The following is a 22,438-nucleotide window of genomic DNA, read 5'->3' on the forward strand; positions in this document are numbered from 1 at the left end:
GTTTAGCCCGACAAAATGAAACATGCACGTTAGAAGAAATGCACAAGGCAGGGAGAAGCACCATCAGGTCGATGAACATAACAGGCGGTTTAATCCAGTAACGTATTTTAAAAAGTTAATATTGGAAAATATTTGCGCAAACGCAGAAGTTTTCAGTTCTCGCTTGCGTTGTTCCCCACGTTTAACTTGCGGAGACAATGTCGTCGCAATGTAGAGAAAACTTCCCGTTCAGGTGGTCCTTCTGTGCGGGTTCGCGCCCGTACCACCTCACTTCTTGAAGAGAATAGCTGAGCGCAAAACAAACTAACAAAAAGGCGAACATCAAACGTCAAGGAAAAGACGAGTATTTATATGAACTGGGTGCAGATTATATAAGGCACGCAGGAACAAACAATTCAAGGCAGCAGATAACCAGCTATGACGGTTTTAGAAACACGCTAAAGAATACAGGAGTGATTGAGGGAGTTGCGGAGGGAAAATAAATACAAGGAGGATAGGCGGAAATTGCGTTGCTCAACTATGGCCGCATAACAAGACCACTAGAAGAGGAAAAAGTTATACGGGTGGGGAAAAAAATATTGTGCAACTGAAAAGCGGCAGAAAAGGGACAGGAATATAGTTTAGAGAATGGAGAGCAGCTGGAGGATGCGGTTTCTTCTGTATAACAGAGGATGGCAGATTCCACGGAGGCTAATGAGATTGAAAAAGGATAATAGGACAGGGTGAAATTTTGCAATACGGAGGACAGATTCCACGGAGGCTAATGAGATTGAAACGAAAAAAAAAGGGGGAGGGGGAGTGAAATTAACGGAGTGTCTGTAGGCAACTTACAGAAATCAGAGCTTAAAAAAATAAATAACGAGGGACAGCACGAGTGCAGAAAATCGAGAAGAAACCAGGCGAGGGGATCACGAATAACGAAGTGAGAAGGAGGAGGCGTAGGGTAGAAGAAAGGAAAGGGAAGCCAGGAAAAGGGAGAAACGAAGCGATGGCTGGCCAGACGCGACAGGTGAGACGGAGCCGGCGTGGTCACTACGACGCGGCGGGGGCCGCAGGGTCTTCCTCCTTGCCGCGTATCGAGTTGGCCAGCGGGTTCTTGAAGGGCTGCTCGTCCTGCGACTTCTGCGAAGAGCTCTCGTCCGCGTCGCCGGCGCCCTTCTCCTGGTCGTCTTCGTCGGCCTCGGTGGCGCTCTCGTCCGCGGCCTCCTCGGGGGTTGATGCGCCGCTTGCCGCGGCCGGGGCGCCCCAGCGGTCGTCCTGCAGCGCCTGCGCAGTTGGTTTTCACGGCTTTTACCTGCTAGAGCCGAAGGAGTGACAGGGCGACGCACCATAGCAGAGCTCGGAGGATTGCTTTCGGCCGCGTCCTATTTGCTCTAATGTGCAGCGTTACTCCGCTTCAAGTGGCTCGCCGTGTAGTGAAAGCTAAGAGGGTGAGGCAACACCTACCAAAGCTATGTGGTCGGCTCACGAGCGTGAGGACAGCACACTTCGGGAAGCCGTCGTCAAGCGCCCGAGTAGGGAGTATTCACCAACGTCATCATTTATTTGTCTGTGCGAATTAAAGCCACCGGTGTGTTAAACGGATTATCGCCTCTTGCTCAGGCCTGCAATGCTGGAGCTAGGTACTAGACAAAATGGCGCCCCTGACTTCACGGGAATACCATCTGAATGCACACGAGCGTTCTGAATTTCGCAACACGGCAACAAACCCGAGAACTCTGGCTCCGTACCGATGAGTGGCTATGGCTCAGTGGTTAAGGCGTTCTGTCACTGAGTTATCGCATAGCTCATGTGTCGCACACCACCAAAGCCGCTGAACACGGGAACGCCGGGTCAAGCCGGAAAGCTCAGGCTCAACAATGCACAGGCGCAGTTGGCTCTGCAGCGCAACCTTCAGTGTACTGGCAACATTTTGCGCGATAATGCACGACGCTTCACGATGCGCTGACCTTGGCGTGAACATTGCGCGAGGTTGTTTCGGCCCTTATCTTTGCTCGCCTTTCCTTTCTGCGCTGGAACAAGACGTCTAGCGTAGCCGATAAATGTAAAGGTATGTAGCGGCTAATCTAGGTGTGTAGCATCGTCATGCAGCTAATCTCATTCGGTTTGGTTCGGGGGGATTCAGCGTCCTAAAGCTACCCAAGCCACGCAAAAGGCGCCCGTGTGCTATGCGATGTCAGTGCACGTTAAAGATACTCATCTAGATGTGTAGCATCATCATCCAGTTAATCTGATTTGCTTTGGTTTGTGTAGATTTAGCATCCCAAAGCTACTGAGGCCACAGAAAAGGCGCCCATGTGCTGCGTGATGTCAGTGCACGTTAAAGACCCCCAAGTAGGTGTGTAGCATCGTCATCCAGCTAATCTGATTTGATTTCGTTTGAGGGAATTTAGCCTCCCAAAGCTACTCAGGCCACGGAAAAGGCGCCCATGTGCTGTGCGATGTCAGTGCACGTAAAAGATCCCCATGTGGTCGAAATTATTCTGGAGCCCTACACCACGACACCTCTTTCTTTCTTCTTTCACTTCCTCCTTTATCCCTTCCCTTAAAGCGCGGTTCTGGTGTCCACCGAGATGCGACAGATACTACGTCATTTCCGTTCCTAAAAAAAAAAAACTTGCGGCTCCAATTCCCGCTGCGAAGGTGGTTGGACAGCGAAGCTGTTCCATTACGACGTCTGATTTCGACCCATTGCGATGTCACTTGAAAATTAACACACATGGCTCTAGAAAGAGTGAAATCTCAGACAAGTGAAATGCATACTTGTATTACCCTTTATTACTTCACGATGATATTCACGACTGCTTTGTGATCAGTATGATATACATAGATTTAATGAATGAGTTGCTAGACCGGTTTCTCTGTTATATATGAAAGCGCAGTGACGTCAATACGTGATTTCTATGCTGCTGTTGGGCACTTTTCTACTCGGAGTAGCTTCCGCAACCGCAATCTTTACCGGGAAACATACGCAAGGAGAAGGAACCTGCTTCGCATTGTTTGCAGGCGCCGGTATCATACATTATGTGGTTCACCCATAAGGTCTATGAATGGCCTCAATCCCCTTTCGAAGCAGCTGCAAACCTTATGTTTACTGGAACGAGTCCGACGGTGTTCCCATTGTTCACACGCGCCTTATCATCCATGATGTGGTTTCGATGCTTGTTGTGTGCGTTTTATTATTGAAAACGAGTACTGAGCTATGTGCTGTATGCCTGATTTCAAAGGAGATATGCAGTTTGCATTCAATTTTTAGCCTGGCGTATTTTGCTTGCGACAACGGAACGAAAATTTCCTTGGGCGGTAGTGGCATACAGCTTCGCTGTAAAACCAGTTTTATTTTGATGAGAGACGCCTTAGTGAAGGGCTCCGGACAATTTCGAACACCTTGAAGCAGATATAGTGACAACGGAAAAGAATGTATCAGCCCGCCGAAATCTCTAGTCATTAATCATCCAGACTACGCCCAACACAATAAATAAGAATGACGGCATGTTGCACCCTATCTGCGCGAAATGCCTCAGAACGATAGTAACCGCTACAAAAAAGCCCGGGACGTCCAGCTGGTTGCTCATTGTGAACAAGGGAGCCGTAGCGCTCCCGAAACGTCATTTTTTGTTGACCTTGGTCAGTGACCAGTGAACCTCATCAAGCCATAATTCCTGACCAGACGGTAGGCCGTCGAACCCTCGACTACACCTGTGATCATCTAACACGCACTGGCGTCGCAATGTACATGGGCCTCAAGCATTTAGCCTACATCCTAATGCAACCGCTGCGGCCGGGTTCGGACCCGGGTACTCCGCGGCTCAGTAGCCCCACCCTAACCCCTTTGTCCGCTGCTGATGCTGCTGTGAACGGATGGAGAAAAGAGAAAAATGCACGGGACCTTGCCGTGAACGACGTGAAAATGCGCACTCCGGGCTGTTAAGTTGGTAACAGGCTAAAAATTTGTGCTACCGCGCAAAGTGAGTGACAAAGCGCGCTCTGCGCGCCAGGCAATCTTATATCCCACATTTCATCCAGGTCAGGACGTATGCCTCTCAACGTAGCATGTGTCAAATTCTTTTTCATACGCACGTTTATAAAGCAACTGCTGCTGTGGTATGAGACAAGCGCGGTTCCTAAAAGAATTATTAGGTACTATACATAGCGCCGACGGCACAACAAGAGGTACAGGCGATGTTGGTCTCAAGGGGGTAGTGACAGAAACGGTCAATTCCCAGAATTCTTTGCTCAGATATGACTTTTTAACCTGTAGATGTGCTCAGAATCCAGACACAATCGTGGAAACTGCGAGGTGGAGGCCAGCAATACAGTTCTACATGCAAATGTACCCCCGACTATAAGAACACCAAAATCGTGTTTCGCCATTGTGATAAGATGAAGCGAGAAGTTTTTGAAGCTTTTCTTATACGTGAGAAAGGCGCAACGTGCATTAGTTGCCCATCGGTCGCCCTTTCCGAAGGGGAGATTGGATATCTGGCGTCACATGTGGCATGAGTTGACTATGGTGGCGATTAATCTTTCCTAACTCTGTATATATTTTGTGTGTTTTTTTCAATAAACCCAGTTGTTAGTCAGCGCATGTTTGTCTTTACACCTCAGTTTCCACGTCCCGTCTTTGTTGCGCTGTTTCAAAATGGATACGTACCAACTTGCCCAAATTTCTGCTTTACTCAGTTCTACATTAAAATGGCGGACGGTGCCAGGAGATAGGGAGGGGATGCAGGAAGGACAACCTCGTCGCAAATTTAGCGGCAAGTGTGCACAAAAAAATGAAATGAGTTTCTTCCAAACGGCGGCTCTTTGTTTAAGGATCACTCTTTGGCGCCTGAGCACGAGACCACGGATACCATGCCGGCCGCGGCTGTTCCGAAGGGTGGAAGTGTACCAAATGGCGATTCCAATCGGCAATCCGGAGCAGCTTTCCTAATCCGCGAGGGAGGCAGATCTTTATAGTAGGCTCACGCTGAAGCAGCAGATGGTAACACTCTATGATCCATGGTGTCCTGTATGACTTTTTCACGAGATGAAACGGTCAACTTTTTGTCAAGGAGGAATTCAGTTCGGCGGTCCCGAATGTGGGCGGAGCTTCACTAGAGACTTGAGTTGTATCCGACTACAGGGAGTCTAAACGACCATGTACCGTCGTGATCCAATCAGAACTCGAGGATCCGAATCCAAATCGCCCATTGAAACACGCTCTTCTGTTATGCGCAGCAAGGAAGCTGACTCCGGATCGCCGATTGGAGTACGCCATAAGAAAGTTCGCAATCGTTTAGAACACAGATCGCAGCTGACAGCTACAGACCGTTTGTGACCTACGGCTGCTACACGCGCTTTAGGTGAGTGTGCAGAGGTTACTGGAAATAAACAGTTTGCTGTTGATAATTCTGCTTGCTTGCCATCGCCGCAACGTGATCATGGGCGAAGAAGAGTTGCTGTCAGTTGAGACCATAAAAGCTCTCGCAGTCCATTGGAGCTGTAGCAGTAAACGTAACGTACAACTGCTGCCAGCTGTGCGATAAAACACGAGGTGGTCGCCAAGTTTCCCCCTGAAGAGCTTAAAACACGCATCGCATTGACCGTCTCGCTTACCTTTTGCTTGGAGAGGGCCGACCGGATGAAGCAAATCAGCACGATGCACCACGTGACGAACAAGTCGGCCAGGCCCAGGATGATCAGGACCAGCGAGCTGAGCGGCATCACTGAGAGAAAAGATAGTAGTATGGGCATGTTAAAAAAAAAAAACCTCACAGGAGGGTTACGACTGTGTAACGCGATGTTCAGCGATAGCTGTTTAAGGGGTTTAGTTTTGGGGTATATTTCTGCATGGCGGACTGGTGCAGTGGCCAAGTGAATAACCCCTGCACTGACAGGCGGCTGTTCCAAACAGGGCCCCCCGTAGGCGTATGCAAACCGGGTTGACCATGCCGTAAGGTCACGTCACATTAAGGTCAGGGTGGGTGCGTTAATGTCACGTGAGCGCAACATTAACGCACCCACCGGTTACGCCGACAGCGAGGAGAAAGGCGCGGGTGCCTAACACCCATCGCTGTAAACTAATGTTGTCCGGCCCACACACTGAGAAAAGACAAAAGGCATAGTAGTATAAAAATGACCAGCTACATTTTTACCAGAACTGAGTAAAAAGGAGGTAACGGACAGATCACTCCCTTTTTTACTCCCGTATTGGCGTATTACTGTATTAAGTGTAGGCTTCTCCTCTTGACCTGCCCATCCGCGGCTAATGGAAGTTAAAAAAAAAGCGCGCCAGATGAAAACAATGGGCTTTGAGGCACACCATAATGGACAACACCGCATTGAATAAGGCCACCTGGGGTTCTCTAACGGGCACAGAAATCTCAGTACTAAAGCGTGTGAAAACCTGAAGCCAGACTCTACTTGCGAGTGGGTAATATTTTGCTGGCTTTTACACACGCTCCAAGTGCAAGATGGCTGAGTGCGGAGCGTTCGTCGAGTGCAGACGCACGTTGCATGGGCTCCGTCTTTCCGATTTTGCCGGAATTCCGCTTCAAATCGCGCGACATCCGATATTATCGGATGGATGGATGGATGGATGGATGGAAAACTTTATTAAACAAGCGAGTTTAGACCGTGCAAGGTCTCAGGGCCACCGCACAGCCATCACATTACGCGCATGTGTCCAGGCCACGTAGGGCCATGGCACTGGCACCACGGTTCACACAGCGAAGTTGCGTGTCCGGGTCCTGCGACGCTAGGAGGGCCTCCCATTCCTCCCATGTACCGATGGCGGGCTGTCCCTGCGGGGGAGGATCGGCAGGGCAGCCAAAGAGGATGTGGTCCAGGGTGGCGTGCGGAGCGCCGCAGAGAGTGCACTCTGGGGAAACATGGCGGAAGTAGGAGAGACGCTGAGGGGTAGGAAGAGTTCGGGTCTGGAGTCGCCTCCAGAGGATTTGTTGGGAGTGGGATAGGCGGGGGTGGGGAGGGGGATAGAGTCGACGGGCAAGGCGTGCTTGTTGAGTTAGTTCTGAAAACGTGTGTGCCCGCTCCCTCGAGAAATCCCGGCTGGGGTCGCCATTTGCCCGGCAAATAAGTCCTCGGGCTATGTTATCGACGGCCTCATTTCCGGGACTGCCAGAGTGAGCCGGCACCCACACGAGCTCAATACGCCTATCGGGATTTAGGGTGCACATTCTCAATATCTGCCATGCGGGGGGATGGACGCGTGCACGGGCGAAGTTAAGAACGGCTGTTTTGGAATCGCTAAGTATATAAGCAGCATTGGCTTGGGCAATGGCTATTGCTATAGCTGCTTCCTCTGCTTCTTCTGGGGTACAAGGGGGGTCTATGAAATGGGTAAATGGGGGGGGGGGGGCTGCTGGATTCAGCTCGAAGCCCGGACTCGACTGCTACCACTACTTCATCGGTTAATCCAGCGAACTCAATTTCCGGACCGTTTAATTGCCGCTGCCACGAGGCATGGAACTAAGCCTAACTCCTGCGAGATTCCCAACGCGACTCTGCTTAGCCGCCGACGCGGCGGGGCAATAACAGCAGCTGCGCTCACCTCATATTGCCACGCCGGCGCCTGTTTCATCATGGCAGAAAATAGCAACACCGCACCGGCACATATAAGAGGATACGATCCCGGGGAAATGGAATTTACCATCACCGCGACAGCCCAGACGCAGCCGCCTTCACAAGAGTACCCTGCGGAAGGAAACACCTCCGGCTAGAATAGCGTGCTTCGTAAGAAGATAGCAAGCGCAATGCAGCCACCACCACGTCCGCCACCGCTCAAAGAGCAGGAAGCACCCGCTATCCGAACTCGTAGATCTCCACGACTACCAGATCTGGACAACTTCAAACGCAAGATCGCGATGAAACCCAAACAAACATTCGACCTGCAGGCGTTCACTGCGCGCTCTTTCGAGTTGGAGGAAGACATCCGAGGGACTGCAAGAACGACCCATGCTTAGAGTGCTTAGCCTGGAAAAGATATGGTCTGTACGAACAATGAAGCAGACGCAAGCCTCATCGCCAAGATAAACAACAAACTACTGCCAGTATCAGCTTATATAACTTTGTCCGACCTTGTCTGCAAAGAAGTAATTCATAATATCATGCCCGGGATAGACGATGACGCCATCTTCCGAGTATTATACTCTCCGGAAGCTTAAATAGTCGGCACAAGAAGACTCGGCCAAACCACGCCCGCGGAGGCGGTTTTCGTCGGACGCCAATTTTCCCTTACCATCTACTATGACTGATTCGAACGTCGCTGCCAGATCTGCCGGAAGACCAAACCGACCTGCATCAACAGTGGAACCCCTGGGCACCGAATAGACACCTGCCTCTGCCCAGAAAAGCACTCTGCCCGGAATGCGGCAACATACTCACTGAGGCGGCCACAAATGCAAACCTAGTGCACCCTATGCAACAGACCTAACAAGACCTACTCCAAAGAATGCAAGAAGGAGTTCCAATCTCCTGTGCACAAGACCGCCACAAGTTCGAACAATAACGCAAAGACGACGTCGACCAACTACAGCGGGGAAGACCCCGCACCAAGGAGCAACATCCACCCAGCGGAAAGAACTCAAAGTCCCTTCCTCGGACCGGCTCCTCCAACGGGAAGCGATCCAGGACGCGCACGCGGGAACCAGGGGAAAACATCATCATCATCATCATCATCATCATCATCATCATCATCATCATCATCATCATCCTTACTACACCCACTGCAGGGCAAAGGCCTCTCCCATGTCTCTCCAATTAACCCTATCCTTTGCCAGCTGCATCCACCCTTTGCCTGCAAACTTCTTAATCTCATCCGCCCATCTAACCTTCTGCCGCCCCCTGCTACGCTTACTTTCTCTTGGAACCCACTCCGCTACCCTTAAAGACCAGCGGTTATCTTGCCTTCGCATTACATGCCCTGCCCAAGCCCATTTCTTTCTCTTGATTTCGACTAGGATGTCATTAACCCGTGTTTGTTCCCTCACCCAATCTGCCCGCTTCCGATCTCTTAACGTTACACCTATCATTTTTCTTTCCATGGCTCGCTGCGTTGTCCTTAACTTAAGCTGAACTCTTTTCGTTAGCCTCCACGTTTCTGCCCCGTAGGTGAGTACCGGTAAGATTATGCTGTTGTACACTTTCCTCTTGAGGGAAATTGGTAAACTGCCACTCATGATCTGCGAGAATTTGCCATATGCGCTCCACCCCATTCTTATCCTTCTAGTTATCTCCCTCTCATGATCCGGATCAGCTGTCACTACCTGCCCTAAGTAGACGTATTCCGGCACAATTTCTAGGCTCTCGCTGCCAATTGTGAACTGTTGTTCCCTTGCTAGGCTGTTGAACGTTACCTTGGTTTTCTGCATGTTAATTTTTAGACCCATCGATCTGCTCTGCCTGTCTAACTCGTTGATCATGATTTGCAGTTCACCTCCTGAGTGACTCAGCAAGGCAATGTCATTCGCAAATCTCAGATTATTTAGGTATTCTCCATTTATTCTTATTCCCAGCAACAGCAATAAAGCAAACAGCAATAAAGCAAAAGGAACCCAAAGAAGCTGACGTCCTCAGGCCGCTCCTTATCCACAGTGGAGCCGCAGCAGCAAGCCAAGGGCCATGCGGACACCCGGCTGAGCTGGAAAATTGCCTCCCTTTACCAGTACTTCACCCCCCCCACAGAGAGACACCACCGTCGAAACACTCCGTCAGGAAAACAAACAGCTCCAGACACAAGTATCTGCACTTACTGTACAAGTAACTCACTCGTAGCTCGGCTCAGCGCTCAGGAGTCGAAAGCACGCACAAATTGGCCACCCACACCGAACCCAGCACCTCAGGATGCTCCAGTTACAAAAGCCATGCCCGGCCAGATCTATCAACAGAAAATCCAGGAAATAGAGCGAATAGAGAACAGAGCCGAATCGAGACTCGGAAAATGATCGAGGAAGCAATCGCTCCCATCCGAGCGGACATCAGACAAATACAAGAAGAGATAGCAAACATTAAGAAAAACCTACACGAGAGGTCCTGTTTCACTGGACCCATAATTGCACACGACGACTGAGTCAGTGACCTCTCATGATGTTACACGTCCCAAGAGTGACGTTATGGCAGTGGAACTGACGGGACTTCAAAAGAAAAGAATCGCCCTTAAGCCTCTGCATCTTCCAGAAAAGGAGCCTTTGGGGGCCATACTTATTCAGCAACTACTCACAATGGAACTTAAACTGACTGGCTATAGAGCACAGAAACACGATAAGCTCTCCGCCACTATTGTCCACAAACCCTACACGGTCATAATGACCCCATTAGAGACGACACACCTCACTGTACATCAACTCTCCTACCTGAACGCAGAGGCGAGGAAGGAATCCACCTCCTAAACATCTACATCCCACCCAAAGACAAACACCCAGACTAGGACTTTATTAACAGATTTCTGGCGCTAGCGGCAAGGCTCCTTGCGAGATTGGCGGGGGGAGGGGGACGTCTTAACGCTCCGCACCAACCATCGGGATACCCGACAAGCACGCCCATGGGTCGAGAATTGGCCCAGATCTTTGCTCGCGAGAGGCTGACATTTCTCACGTACCCCACGTTTACAACCAGAATGGGCAGCAGCGTCACTCGAGACACCTGCCTCGACCTCACACTAGTCAAGAATGCTGCAAACCCATGCTGGACCAACGCCGACCAACACTTGGGCAGCGACCATCATATCCTATCCACCAGCCTAACCACCGGCAGATTTAAGAGGAAGAGCGGCAGTGCTCGTCTCACGGACTGGCACAAATGGTGGGAGATCCAACCCTCTTCAGACAGCCCCATCACCGACATAGACGAATGGACCCAAACCATCAGGAACAGCCTAACTCGCTTTACTAAGGAAATCCAAATGACCGAAAATTGCCCCCGCCGTCTACCCACACCTTCTCTATATTTGGAAAGCACGGCGATCCCTCACACAGGTTTGGAATGAACGTAGACACAATCGCAAGCTTCGACATTGCAAAGAGCATATCAACACTCAAGCTGAAGCCTATGCGTGCATTCTCAATTATCAAAATTGGAATTCACTATGCGACAGCCTTAAAGGCAACGTAATGGTGTCTAAGTCATGGCACTTGATAGGAGCTCTCATTGTCCCCGCTCAAACCGAGTCGTAATCACGTGACAGAATCAACAAGATTATCCGTTCATTCATTGGCACCAATGAGGATATCCTTGAAAGGCTGCGGCACAAATATTTACGCAAAGATCTGCCAACAACCTATCCAGAATACACAGGATTCCCGAACGATGAGCTCGACGCCAAGATCACGGTAAAGCAGGGTAGAGCAGAGCTAGCCTTCATGAGAAGAAACACCGTGCCAGGACCAAATGGAATCACTGTCCGAATGCTTTATAATCTCCCTGACGACCAGATCACATTCCTCGTAAACTACTTCAACACACAGCATTGGACCAAACGCAGACTCCCAACATGATGGAAACTTTCGTACCTAAGACTCATTCCCAAACCCAACAAACCTCTTCTTTAAACAATCTCAGACCAATCTCTCTAATCTCCTGCCTCGGCAAGCTCATCAAGACAATCATCACCACCAGACTGTCCAGACACCTGGAGGAGAACGGCCTGCTGCCGCCCACACAGTTTGATTTCCGCCCCGCATATCGACGCAGGACGTCCTCCTTCATCTGTAAAAGGACCTAATCGAAGAGCCTACCAAGCACCAGACAAGAGCCATCCTGGCGCTGGACTTGAAGGAAGGATTTGATAATACATTCCACTGAGGGATCCTCGGCGGGCTTACGGACAGCAACTGCAGAGCCAAGACTTACATTTGCGTCAGGGACCTTCTAATTTCGAGACAGGCAGTTCTCAACCGAGGATCCATCCGGTCCAAGCCCATCACTCAAGGGCCCACAAGGGACTCCCCAGGCCTCGCTGCTATTCGCCCCTGCTATTCAACTTAGCAATGGAGGACTCTCCTTTCGAGTTGCAGAAGATCCGCGGCTCCCACCACGTGATTTACGCGGATGACATCACGATTTGGTGCCACAGGGGGAGCGAAGCGGAAGTGAAACAGCATGTTCAAGCAGCGGCAGATGCTGTCCATCAGTACGCGAGGGCCGGGGGCTCCAATGCGCGCCGGAAGAGTCCGATCTCTTAATACTCAAGAACACAGGACAACCTAATAATACAAACATCTAGATATACTTCCACGCACAAGAGGTACCAAGACTGACTGACGCCAAAATTCTCGGGCAGCACATACATACACAGGGAAGACAGAAAACCACGACCATCAACAAACTCACGAAGACAACACAAAAAATTATAAGAATGCTCACCCGAATCAGGAAGAAGAACCATGTGCTAAAGGAGAAGGAGGCTGTCCGTCTAGTCCAAACCTTCGTGGTATCACGTCTAGCCTATGGGACTGCGTATCTTCGCCTTTTTCAAGCAGAAGAGGAAAAGCTGGAGGCTCTCATCAGGACTGCCTACAAGACTGCACTGGGCCTTCCCAAGTCGACACCAACGACCAGTCTAATGTCTCGGAGTTCACAACACTCTCCGGGAGAGCTGGGAGGCTCAGAGAACATCCTAACTGAACCGCCGCCTTGCATCCACCCACACGGGCTGCCTACTCCTCTACAAATTCCATCTGGCACTGCCGTAGAGCATCGACCAAAGGACACAACTAATGTTGAAAAAACGCAAGAGACCTTACATCTTTCCGATTCCCAGACACACGCACCCACAATTCCACATACAAAGAAGAAACGCCAGGGCAGGAGTCCTCCACAGAAAGTGGGACGACTATCTCCGGACAGTGCACGCGGCCGGCCCTCAATGCAGAAGGATGACCCTGGCCATTGTCAACCCACAAGGACGTCTGACTAACTCCGCATCCATCAAAACTACGAACCCCACTGCAGAGGAGGTAGCCATAGTGCCTGCACTAGCTACCAGACCCGGCTCAAACATTCAAAAAAGCCCTGTTTGCATGAACCCGGCGGGACCGGGTAGAGTCAGCGTCGGGCTAGGTGACTGGCACCTGACTCGTCCCGACTGGTGTCTACATGAACTCTGTTCAAGCGCGTAAGTATCGCAGCGGCGCCTAGCGTCTAGGTTCGCAGTTATTGTGCAAGCTTCCGGTCTCTGTTTTTTGGCCCGCGGTTTCCCGCGCGTTCGCAATGGCCGTGCCGTCTGCTGTTATGATCATAATGCTCACCCTCAATCAGCTTTATTTCATGACCCTTTTTATGTCATAGATAAGCGTTCAAAATGTGGTGCTCTGTGCGGCGGTGGTTCATTACCGGGCTCGTTGCCATGCCACGTCCAGTGGAAGCCGAGATTGGCCATTTCGGCCGGCAGGTCTTTAAACACGCTTGATTGCGCTACCGTCTGTTATCCAGCGCCTCGCTCGCATTTTAATATTAGTTAGTGCCAGAATGCATTCCACTTACCGGTCGGTCCAACAAGCGCTGGCGGAAATAGCGCGGGGACTGACGGCGGATGCCATTGTGGTCGATTGATCAAATGACCGAAATCTTTCCCAGAGTTCCCTGTTACCAGACTCCTAGCCCGATTGCGTTGACATGGTTTTTGGAAAGGCGGGTCAGTCGAGTTAACTCGACTCGCTCTGTCGGTTATTTTACTCTACCCGACAGCGTTTACATGAACCCGACAACTGTTTTTTTACCCGACAAGCATACTCGACTCGACTCTATCCAGTTCATGTATACAGGGATACAGACTCCCAGTACTCCTGCAGGAACCTTATGTAAGGACAAGTACACCAGACTGCACTCTCAATACTGAACAAGCACCAACATATCAATGGCAACATTATTTTGTTCCCAGGCCACATGGACGAAACGGGAGGGAATGCCGCTGCTCACACGCATGCCCGAGCACTTCTCCTCCGGGCCTCTCCCGCGTCTGGTTAGACAGCGGAATGCGATCCACTACCAGTGACCATGTTACAACGAATAACTTCAATACCGCAGGTTGGCGAGGCGCACATACCCTCTGCCGCATGAAGAACTAAGCAAGACTGAGGAGCACACTTAGACACCTTCAAACGAGTACCTTTATAACACCCCTCAAACTAAACGTTTGGTATCCCAAACTATATGCACCGCAATGCCCACACTATGGAGAAATAGCCTCTACTTATCACATGGTGTAGGCGTGCCAACTCAATCCCGCTATCGACCGTATACTAAACTCAGACCCGGGGCAATGGGAGGCCATTCTGCTCAGCGGAGACCCTGATCACCAGCGCGGACTGGCACGCAGGGCCATCGCTGCCGCGCAAGCCAGTGGACTGCCGGAATAGGCGGCTCACCCAGAAGACATTGAATCTCCTTTCTTCGGAAATAAAGAAGTTTTCCTCCTCCTTCTTCGTGTGCAAGACAACCTTCCACACTGGCCACTGCGCCGCTCGCTGCGACCACGCTAAATCCATCGGCTGTCGCTTTACTGCGAATAGCCACCACAGGCATAATTTCTCAAAGCGCGCAAATATGCATACCTGTTCACACTTATCTCACTGCACCGTGTCCACCGCAGCTTTACATATAGACTGTGTCTGATAAATGGATTTCTGCACCTTATGTTCTGGAACGCAAATTATTTCGACTCACGGCACATGGAGTTGCCCAGCTTGGCCTCGTCGCTGTTGTCGCCGCAGTTGTTGACGTTGTCGCAGCGGTAACCCTTGTATATGCAGCGGCCGCCGGACGCACACTGGAACTCCTCCGGTCCGCAAGAGCCGTCTTGCGCTGCGGCCAGCCATTCATGACCGCATTTCATCAGCATCGACGCAAAAGTAGATCGCATGCATATGACCGATCGCAGAAGTGAAGTGACGGCTACAAGCCCCATTTCGACAGGTCAGTCCATTGTTCGACGACCACCCAGATGGCATGCATTTTGCGATTGTGTAATATACCCCAAATACCTGCTAACCACTCTTTAAATTACAGTCCACGCTTTTTTCTGTGCTGCGCCGAGCTAATGAATTTTTCAGAAAAGCCCAACCACTTGAAAAATTGGAAATTGGTTTTTGAGGAAAGGAAATGGCGCAGTATGTCTCATCTCGGCGGACACCCGAACTCGTAAAGGAAGGAATGAACGTTGGAGAGAAAGAAGAAAAAGAAAGAGGCGGAGTAGTGCAATGCGCGGGAATAATTTCGACCACCTGCGGATATTTAACGTCCACTGACACCGGACAGCACACGGGCGCCTTAGCGTTTCGCCTCCATCGAAACGCGGCCGTCGCGGCAGGGTTCGAACCCGGGATCTCCGCCTCGAAAGCCGAGCGCCCTAACCACTGAGCGTCCGCGGCGGGTAAGCCAACTATCTTTCTTTTCTCTTGCTCTAAAATATCCGCAATACGTCTCAGTAAAGTACAATACTTATCGTAAATGATGGCGAGATCTGTAAGGTGCTGACATATGGGGCAGGCCCGGCTCACATGGCCCCGCAAGTACACATTATCGAGAACACACATCCACCAGCTCCCCCGAACGTTCCCCCTGGCCAGGAAGCCTAGGCGGTAGTTTCTGGTTACGACATACTACGCACCCGGCGGCGCATCTTGCCCCGCAGCCAGTTCAACTCTTTGTGCTCTCATTTGAATGAAATCGACCTACGCGTCCCCTTTCAATTCTTTTCGTCCTCTCAACCGCTTCCCTCTTTCCTTTCCTCCGTTTTCTTCCCTATCTGGTCCAGTATGGCGTATTCTGAGTTAAAAAAATTAAGCAATGGCTTAGCTCTGGTTAAGCCTAGATATACAATCGAAAAGCTTGTAACGGCCAGTCTTGGGATATTCCTCTTCTGACTCTCTTGTTTCCTCTTCCTCACTCGCTTGGCTGCTGCTGCTGGCTGAAGATGCGGCCAAGACACGCTTTTCACCTTCTTTCCGACGTCGTTAAGTAAGGCGTATTTCCCGTTGTTCAGGCGTTTCGGCTGCAGATTTGGCTTTGCCTTTATCATTTTTTCGCTGTTGTGCAGCCAAATCTGAAGCGAGTACTTATGGATCGGGTGAATTTAGTTTCTCAGCTTTTCTGCGTAATCTAGCAGCTGCCGCACTCTCCTTCGCTTCGATGTCGAGTGCGCACGCCTATTCTCTGGAAAGCGCATTATATAGCCTCCTTGCGCATGCACATGACGCACATGTGCAGTAGCGCGCGGCTGCGCCGAAAGGTCAGGCGACGGAGTCGGCGGCGGCGACGGCTGCGGCAGCGGCGAGGAGCGACAACCTGCGCGGAGCGTGACGTCACTCGTTTTCGCGTATGCGCATAACTCACCAGCTCGGCTCACGCGAAGCTCGGCTCTGACCAGCGTAGTGAAAGCTTTCGCTTCAAAATCGGGAAACGAGAGACGCCTTGGTTACCCGCCGCGGTGGCTCAGTGGTTAGTGCGCTCGGCTATTGATCCGCAGTTCTCGGGTTCCAACCCGACCTCGGCTGTTGCGTTTTTAAGGAGGCAAAACGCTAAGGCGCCCGTGTGCTGTGCGGTGTCAGCGCACGTTAAAGATCTCCAGGTGGTCAAAATTATTCCGGAGCCCTCCACTACGGCACCACTTTTTATTATTTCACTCCCTCCTTTATCCCTTTCCTTACGGCGCGGTTCAGGTGTCCAACGATATATGAGACAGATACTCCGCCATTTCCTTTCCCCAAAAACCAATTAATATTATTATTCATGCCCAGCTTTCTGGGACATCTACTACTTGCACCATCTACCGGCAGTGGCGGCGACAGGGAGCGTAACTGAATGGGAAGGGGTACAAAAAAATCGTAAAACGTGAACAAAAGCACCTACAAAAAAATGCTTCGTGGATTTGTGTAATATACGCTTAGCTGAGGAATGTGCCGAAGTTTCAGTCCTGTGCTATTAATACACGAGCTTCCCAGCGCGTTTGAATATTATACGATGCTGTCTACGGGAGGGGGCCAAAGTTTTGGCATTTTTCCAGACTTTGAAACTGTATAGCACCGTAACACGGATAGATATCGAAAATGCTTCCCGGTTTTAGGTACCCAAATATATGGTGTTTAAAATGGTGTGCAACGATATGGCATAGCTTTGATCAAGAAGCTTCCTGAGGCCTTTTAATTGAAACCTGATATTGCCTAAAATATGAAAGATGGCGCCCGGTAGCGAGCTACGCTGCAGAAATGGTTCGGACTGCTGAGGTTGCGTCCATTTCGACGCTTACTTTTTACTGGGTGACTTTTGCCTTGCAGACACGAACACATGTCAGAGCTCGAACACAGTGTCTCGACCGGAGCTTTAAATAAAGAAGGTTGTTACGATGACCATGCATTAGCAGCTACATAAAGTATTCGCGGCTGTTCCTATATGCTTGTCACGCATGATCACTATTCATACTTTTATTGCTGCAGCTATTGGCGATTTTTTTTGCTGTTCCTTCATTCTGACTTCTGTAATATGCATGCATGATGTATTGCCGGGATGCATCCTGTGTAACACAACTGAAAAAATGAGGCTTCTTTGAGGTACGAAACTTCGCTTTTAAAGATACCGCAAGATACCGCCAACTTTTTTCCATTTTTGCAAACAAATTGGTGAATTTATTTGTGTCCACTTCTGTGCTACGAAAAAGCGCTTTTACATGGACGTCATCAAGGAAGCAGTTCATAACGGTATATATAAATGGTAAATATGGTGGCTGTCGCAATTTGCGACGCTGCCAGCCGCTACGCTGCCAGTCGCTGCTACGCTGCTTCGTCGGCCGATTGTCATGATATCGCAGTTATTTCTCCCGCACCTCCCAGAGTGAGATCGCAAGAGGCCGCCAGGTGCAAGAGGGTTAACCACGGATTAACAGGGTTAGTCGCGATGTTATATCAGTCGTCTGAAGCGACTGTCTTGAGAGCCTCCTTTGAAGAACGTTTGCATCTGTCCTTTGAGGCTGGGCTGTAATCATTTTAAGCAATAAATTTTTCTATTTCCCCAGTATAATAGATGAGTTGCGTTATCGCAAGCAGCTTGCTTTTATGATTCATCTTCTTAAAAATGCTATGAAAACGTGTAAGAAATTGACCGCCAATAGCAAGATCAAAGGATGTCAAGGGGTATAAATTAGAGGGGGAATAAAAATAAAAAACAACTAAGTGTCCTGCCCACGCCAGTACAAATACTAGATTGAGACTGTTAAAGGATTGAAAACTAGAAGTGCCCCCCGTTAGGACGGCCAATAAAAATCAAGAGAAACACCCCCACAAATACATTCAAAGAGAGAGAGAGGCGGGTGGGGGGGGGGGGTGTGTGGCAAAGTCTTGCACAGGGTGCCAGGTGATGTAAGGCCGGCTCAGGACCCAGCCGCTATGCCCACATCTCAGCGTACGCGAAATGAAACAACGCTCCGGCTGTTTACCCCCGGGGGGTCGAATTAGTTCGAAGCGCTCCAGTGCGCTGTCCCTCATAGCCCGTAATGGAACGAATTTGTATTATTTCATTGTAGCTTTTCCCAGTTCCCACGTTATTCTGCCTGCAGCAGCTTTGACTCAGGCTATGAGGGACGCCGTAGTGAAGGACTCCGGAAATTTCGACCACCTGTGGTTCTTGAACGTGCACTGACATCGCACAGTACACAGGCCTCTAGAATTTCGCCTCCATCGAAATTCGACCGCCGCGGCCGGGATCGAACCCGCGTCTTTCGGGCCAGCAGCCGAGCGCCATAACCACTTAGCCACCGCGGCGACTCTTCGGGCTAGGATAATTTAACAAACAAGCGCAAACAATGGTACATGGATTTGTTTGATAACTACGTAACAGAACCAAGTAACAATCCTACTCATCCTCTGTGCAGATTGTTGGGAGAGCAGTGGTGGTGGTTTCAATGTACATGACGGATTACCCTTACTGTGGTTTGTCGGCAATTGCTCCATCTGAGCCCCTTAATTTAAACAATGTGTTTGTACCACTGTCCCGCAAAGCCATTGTTGGCCATTCAGTTCATGAACGCTGAGGGTACACGATGAGAGAGACGGTGTCCAAGAGAACATTCAGTCTCCTCAGATTGCACAGGAGTGTCTCACTACGGTCACAAAAAAAAACCTGGAGTGCGCCGCTATTCGTGGTTTCACCAGTTGATGTTAGATACGCTAAGTTCTGAACACGAAGTCCTGTATTTATTTATTTATTTACTTATTTACCCAATACTGCAGACCTCTTGCTTGGGTGCAAGCAGGAAGGGCACAAAGATATAACATACAAGGGCAATAAGTCAGTAATAAAAGCATGCACGACAAATAAAACTAAAGAATATCTGTATACAGTAACTAAAATACATCATCAAAGGCCTTCAGAAAGTCAACAGCGGATATCACTCTCTCAGGGAGAGCATTGCAGTCAGTAACCGTCCTCGGAAAAAAAAAGAAAATTTATAACCGTTACTTTTCGCGAAATATAGCGCTGAACTATAGTCGTGCTGATGAGTTCAACGTGTTTCCGAGAAGTGTACATGGCATTACGCCGATAAAAGAGCTGGTTCACTGATCCGCCACAAAGATAGGCGACCGCAATTACACAACCAAGACGGCATCTTGCAACTAACTCCACAAATGATTGTTGAGATTGGCCTTCTGGACGCTTCCATTGCGTTCGCCCAAAAAATTCTTCTACAAGCATCTGACATCCCTGCATTCGGCGTCCTTGATTTTTTTTATTTTTATACATATTAATTTGGCTTCTAATCACGAGCCTAAATCCAGGAGTTCACTAAGGTGGCACTTTGGGCTAGTTGTAATGCAGCGAAAAGATACAGCGCCAGTGAGACATGACACACTGTATCACTGCGTCCTGCTTCTGCTGGGATGTATCTCTTCTCTACCTTACAACTCGCCAAAAAGAACCACGCGTTTTCACTCCACACGGCGTCCCTATCGAACGGCCTCAACAAGCCCTTCAGCCATCTTGCCTTTCCCGTCCCCTCTTTCTCTTCTAACTAGGCGCCTTTCTCAATATCCTGCTACTGAACATGCGTTCCTCAGGCGCAGCGAAGGCTTCACGCCGCATTGATAGTTTTTTTTTTTCGCCCACAACGCCCTACTTGCTCCTTCCTCCTCCTACAGTGTGGAATCCGAACAGTGGTTAACCGCCCTGCCCAACCCCGCAGCTGTGCGCCCTCCCGTCTGCCTGCATGCGGCTATGCGAGGCAGGAAAGGGGAAAAGAAAAGAGAAATAAGGAGTTCAGGGTGAAGAGGCCCGTGGTGGCAGTTTGCCGAACTAAACGGCCATGTTCCTGAAAGCTGGGCTTGTGAGACGCCTTTGGCGGAGGTCTGTAAATTAATTCCGCCCGCCAGGGGTTATCAAAAAGCCTGTGCCGACATCGCACAGCACACAGGAGTTTCTGCGTTCCAACCCCATGGAAATGCATCTGCCGAGGTCAGGATTCGGTTCCGTTCGGTTCGGTTCCGTGAGCCACATGGCCGAGCCCAATATATGACGCAGAAAGCAGTGCATTGGCGCGGCCACTCACACTCGGTGTAGCTGGTGGCGACCATGGCCAGGATGTGGTCGTCGAAGAATTGCGTCAGCGGAGTCTTGGAGAAGAGCTTCAGCTGCAGCGAGTGCGTCGTGGTGAAGTGGTGGTTGTCCTCTTTCGTGATCCACCCGCACCGCTCATCCTTGTCGGAGCCGAAGTTGAACTTGGTGATGACCTGCGAGCAGAGCCCAAGAGGTCAGCGCTGCGCAGGAAGCAATGGCTTTACATTTTGTGTTGGCCTGTGCTGGCTTGCCGCTTGCCAGCAAAGCAAACAGTCAACATTTTTGCTGCTAGAGGAACGCGCTCAAACCGAACTCGCTTCAAAAACCGAAAGCATGGGTGAGAACGAAGAAGCTACTGCGACTACGGTTTTCGCAGAACCCGAGTCGTCATCCACCCAGGAAAGGCAAAACGTGCCTTTTGGGAGCCGGAACGTGACAGAGCCGGCCCGTCGACGCCATGTCCATTGCAAGCACTATGCATACGCCGACAAGGACATGACCGAGCGACGGCTTTGCATCGTCCTTCGCTCACATCGACCGTATTCACTGACCGAGATGTAGTCGATGCAGGACTCGTTGAGCACGCCCCTGCGCAGGTTCATCTCGACCACGGAGACGATGAGGCCCGAGCTGCCCGGCGCTGAGAACTCGAAGCTGCAGCCGTTCTCGCCCGTGGCGCGGAGGTCGCGCAGCTGCTTCGCCGTCAGGATGCCCGCCGACTGGGGCGCCGACGTGTCGTTCAGGCTCTGCTTGTGGTCCTTGCTGTCACAGTGGTCGTTCAGGGACACTGCGCAGTGACGGCGCAGAGCATGGGAATAGTACTCAAAGGAATGCGAGGTTGTCCGTCGCGCTACCTTGCGCGCGTAAATGCGTACCTATCGAGACACTCACCGATTTTGTACAGTTCCGGGTCGTTGGGAAAGATGGCGCCGTCTACAACGGTGACGGCCAGAACAGTTGCGGTGCAGAGCCACGCCAACATGTCTTCTCAGAACGCCAGGGAAACGGCAAGTGCGCGAGCATGGCGTTAGCTCGAGGTCACGGGGACGAGCGCGCGAGCACGTCCTCTTTCTTCTTTCCTAAAATCTGATAAGTGCCTCGTACGTATAACCAATTAAGGTTCCTGATAATTTGTCGCCTCTTTGTTACGCGACCACATCCTTTCTCTGGATTAGTCATCGTAATCGCCCCTTTGTGCCATTACCCTTGTGTAATATGAACTTTATTGCTAGAAACAGAATATCCTGATATCCACCTAGAACCGATGATCGGCATTTTACCTTTTCTGACGAAATAAATGTCTTCCAATCGAATTCTTGGAGCCACTGTGCTCGATTGCAGCAACAGCTTAGCTCCAGTTGACCCGCTTCTTTTGGTCCTCCTCACTGAACCCTGGCCAATCCCCCGTCGTGGGTATGTGCCATGTCACTAATGCTACAGCAACAACCGATTGTGAGCCTAAGTTTAACAAAAACGCTTTCATATAGCGTTCGTTGCATTCGCCCCGATATGAGACCGCAAACTACTAATTTATTGGAACAGGGCTTCTATTGCTGAAGCCGGGGCCCCTCTTAGCGAGTTTCGTGGCATATGCTTTATAGGTGGGGCAGCGCGGTTAACCAGTTCACCCGCAAAATATAGTGATTTCGTGATGAGATTTGAGACAGGAAATGGGTGAGCACGGTTGCTCAATATTTCCAGGTCACGTTTCCAGCTGTTGTCCCGGGTGTAGTGTATGACCTGTGTGATGCTGGGGTGTGTTGTGATGCATCAGTCTGGGTTGGGTTTTCTGATGCATGAGTCGCAAAGCGCGTGTGATGCGCCACAAAGAGGGTCAAAAATGCCTGCGTATTGTACCAAAAGATGTGAACGTTTTCGAAAAGTTACGTTTTTTGGC

The 22,438-nt window shown here is 50.4% G+C and overlaps 1 protein-coding gene across 1 annotated transcript; it reads right to left on the reverse strand.

The window, feature by feature from the left end:
* Window positions 1–1,032: 1,032 nt before the first annotated feature.
* LOC144119957 (uncharacterized) lies at window positions 1,033–21,523 on the reverse strand. Its single transcript, XM_077652454.1, has 6 exons — window positions 21,433–21,523; window positions 21,093–21,328; window positions 20,534–20,714; window positions 14,665–14,802; window positions 5,602–5,711; window positions 1,033–1,266 (listed from the first exon to the last, which is right to left on the reverse strand). Exons 1-6 carry the CDS (start codon window positions 21,521–21,523, stop codon window positions 1,033–1,035), a joined length of 990 nt encoding a protein of 329 aa, XP_077508580.1.
* Window positions 21,524–22,438: the final 915 nt, after the last annotated feature.

Source organism: Amblyomma americanum, chromosome 2 (assembly GCF_052857255.1).
Source record: "Amblyomma americanum isolate KBUSLIRL-KWMA chromosome 2, ASM5285725v1, whole genome shotgun sequence".
In the NCBI taxonomy this organism is placed as follows: Eukaryota; Metazoa; Arthropoda; class Arachnida; order Ixodida; family Ixodidae; genus Amblyomma; species Amblyomma americanum.

Coding starts and splice junctions, on each gene's coding strand:
- LOC144119957 (XM_077652454.1), bottom strand. CDS start 21,523: ATGTTGGCGTGGCTCTGCACCGCAACTGTTCTGGCCGTCACCGTTGTA. Junction 21,329..21,432: donor CCCGGAACTGTACAAAATCG/GTGAGTGTCTCG, acceptor GTCACTGCGCAG/TGTCCCTGAACGACCACTGT. Junction 14,803..20,533: donor CGCCACCAGCTACACCGAGT/GTGAGTGGCCGC, acceptor GGCTGGCCGCAG/CGCAAGACGGCTCTTGCGGA.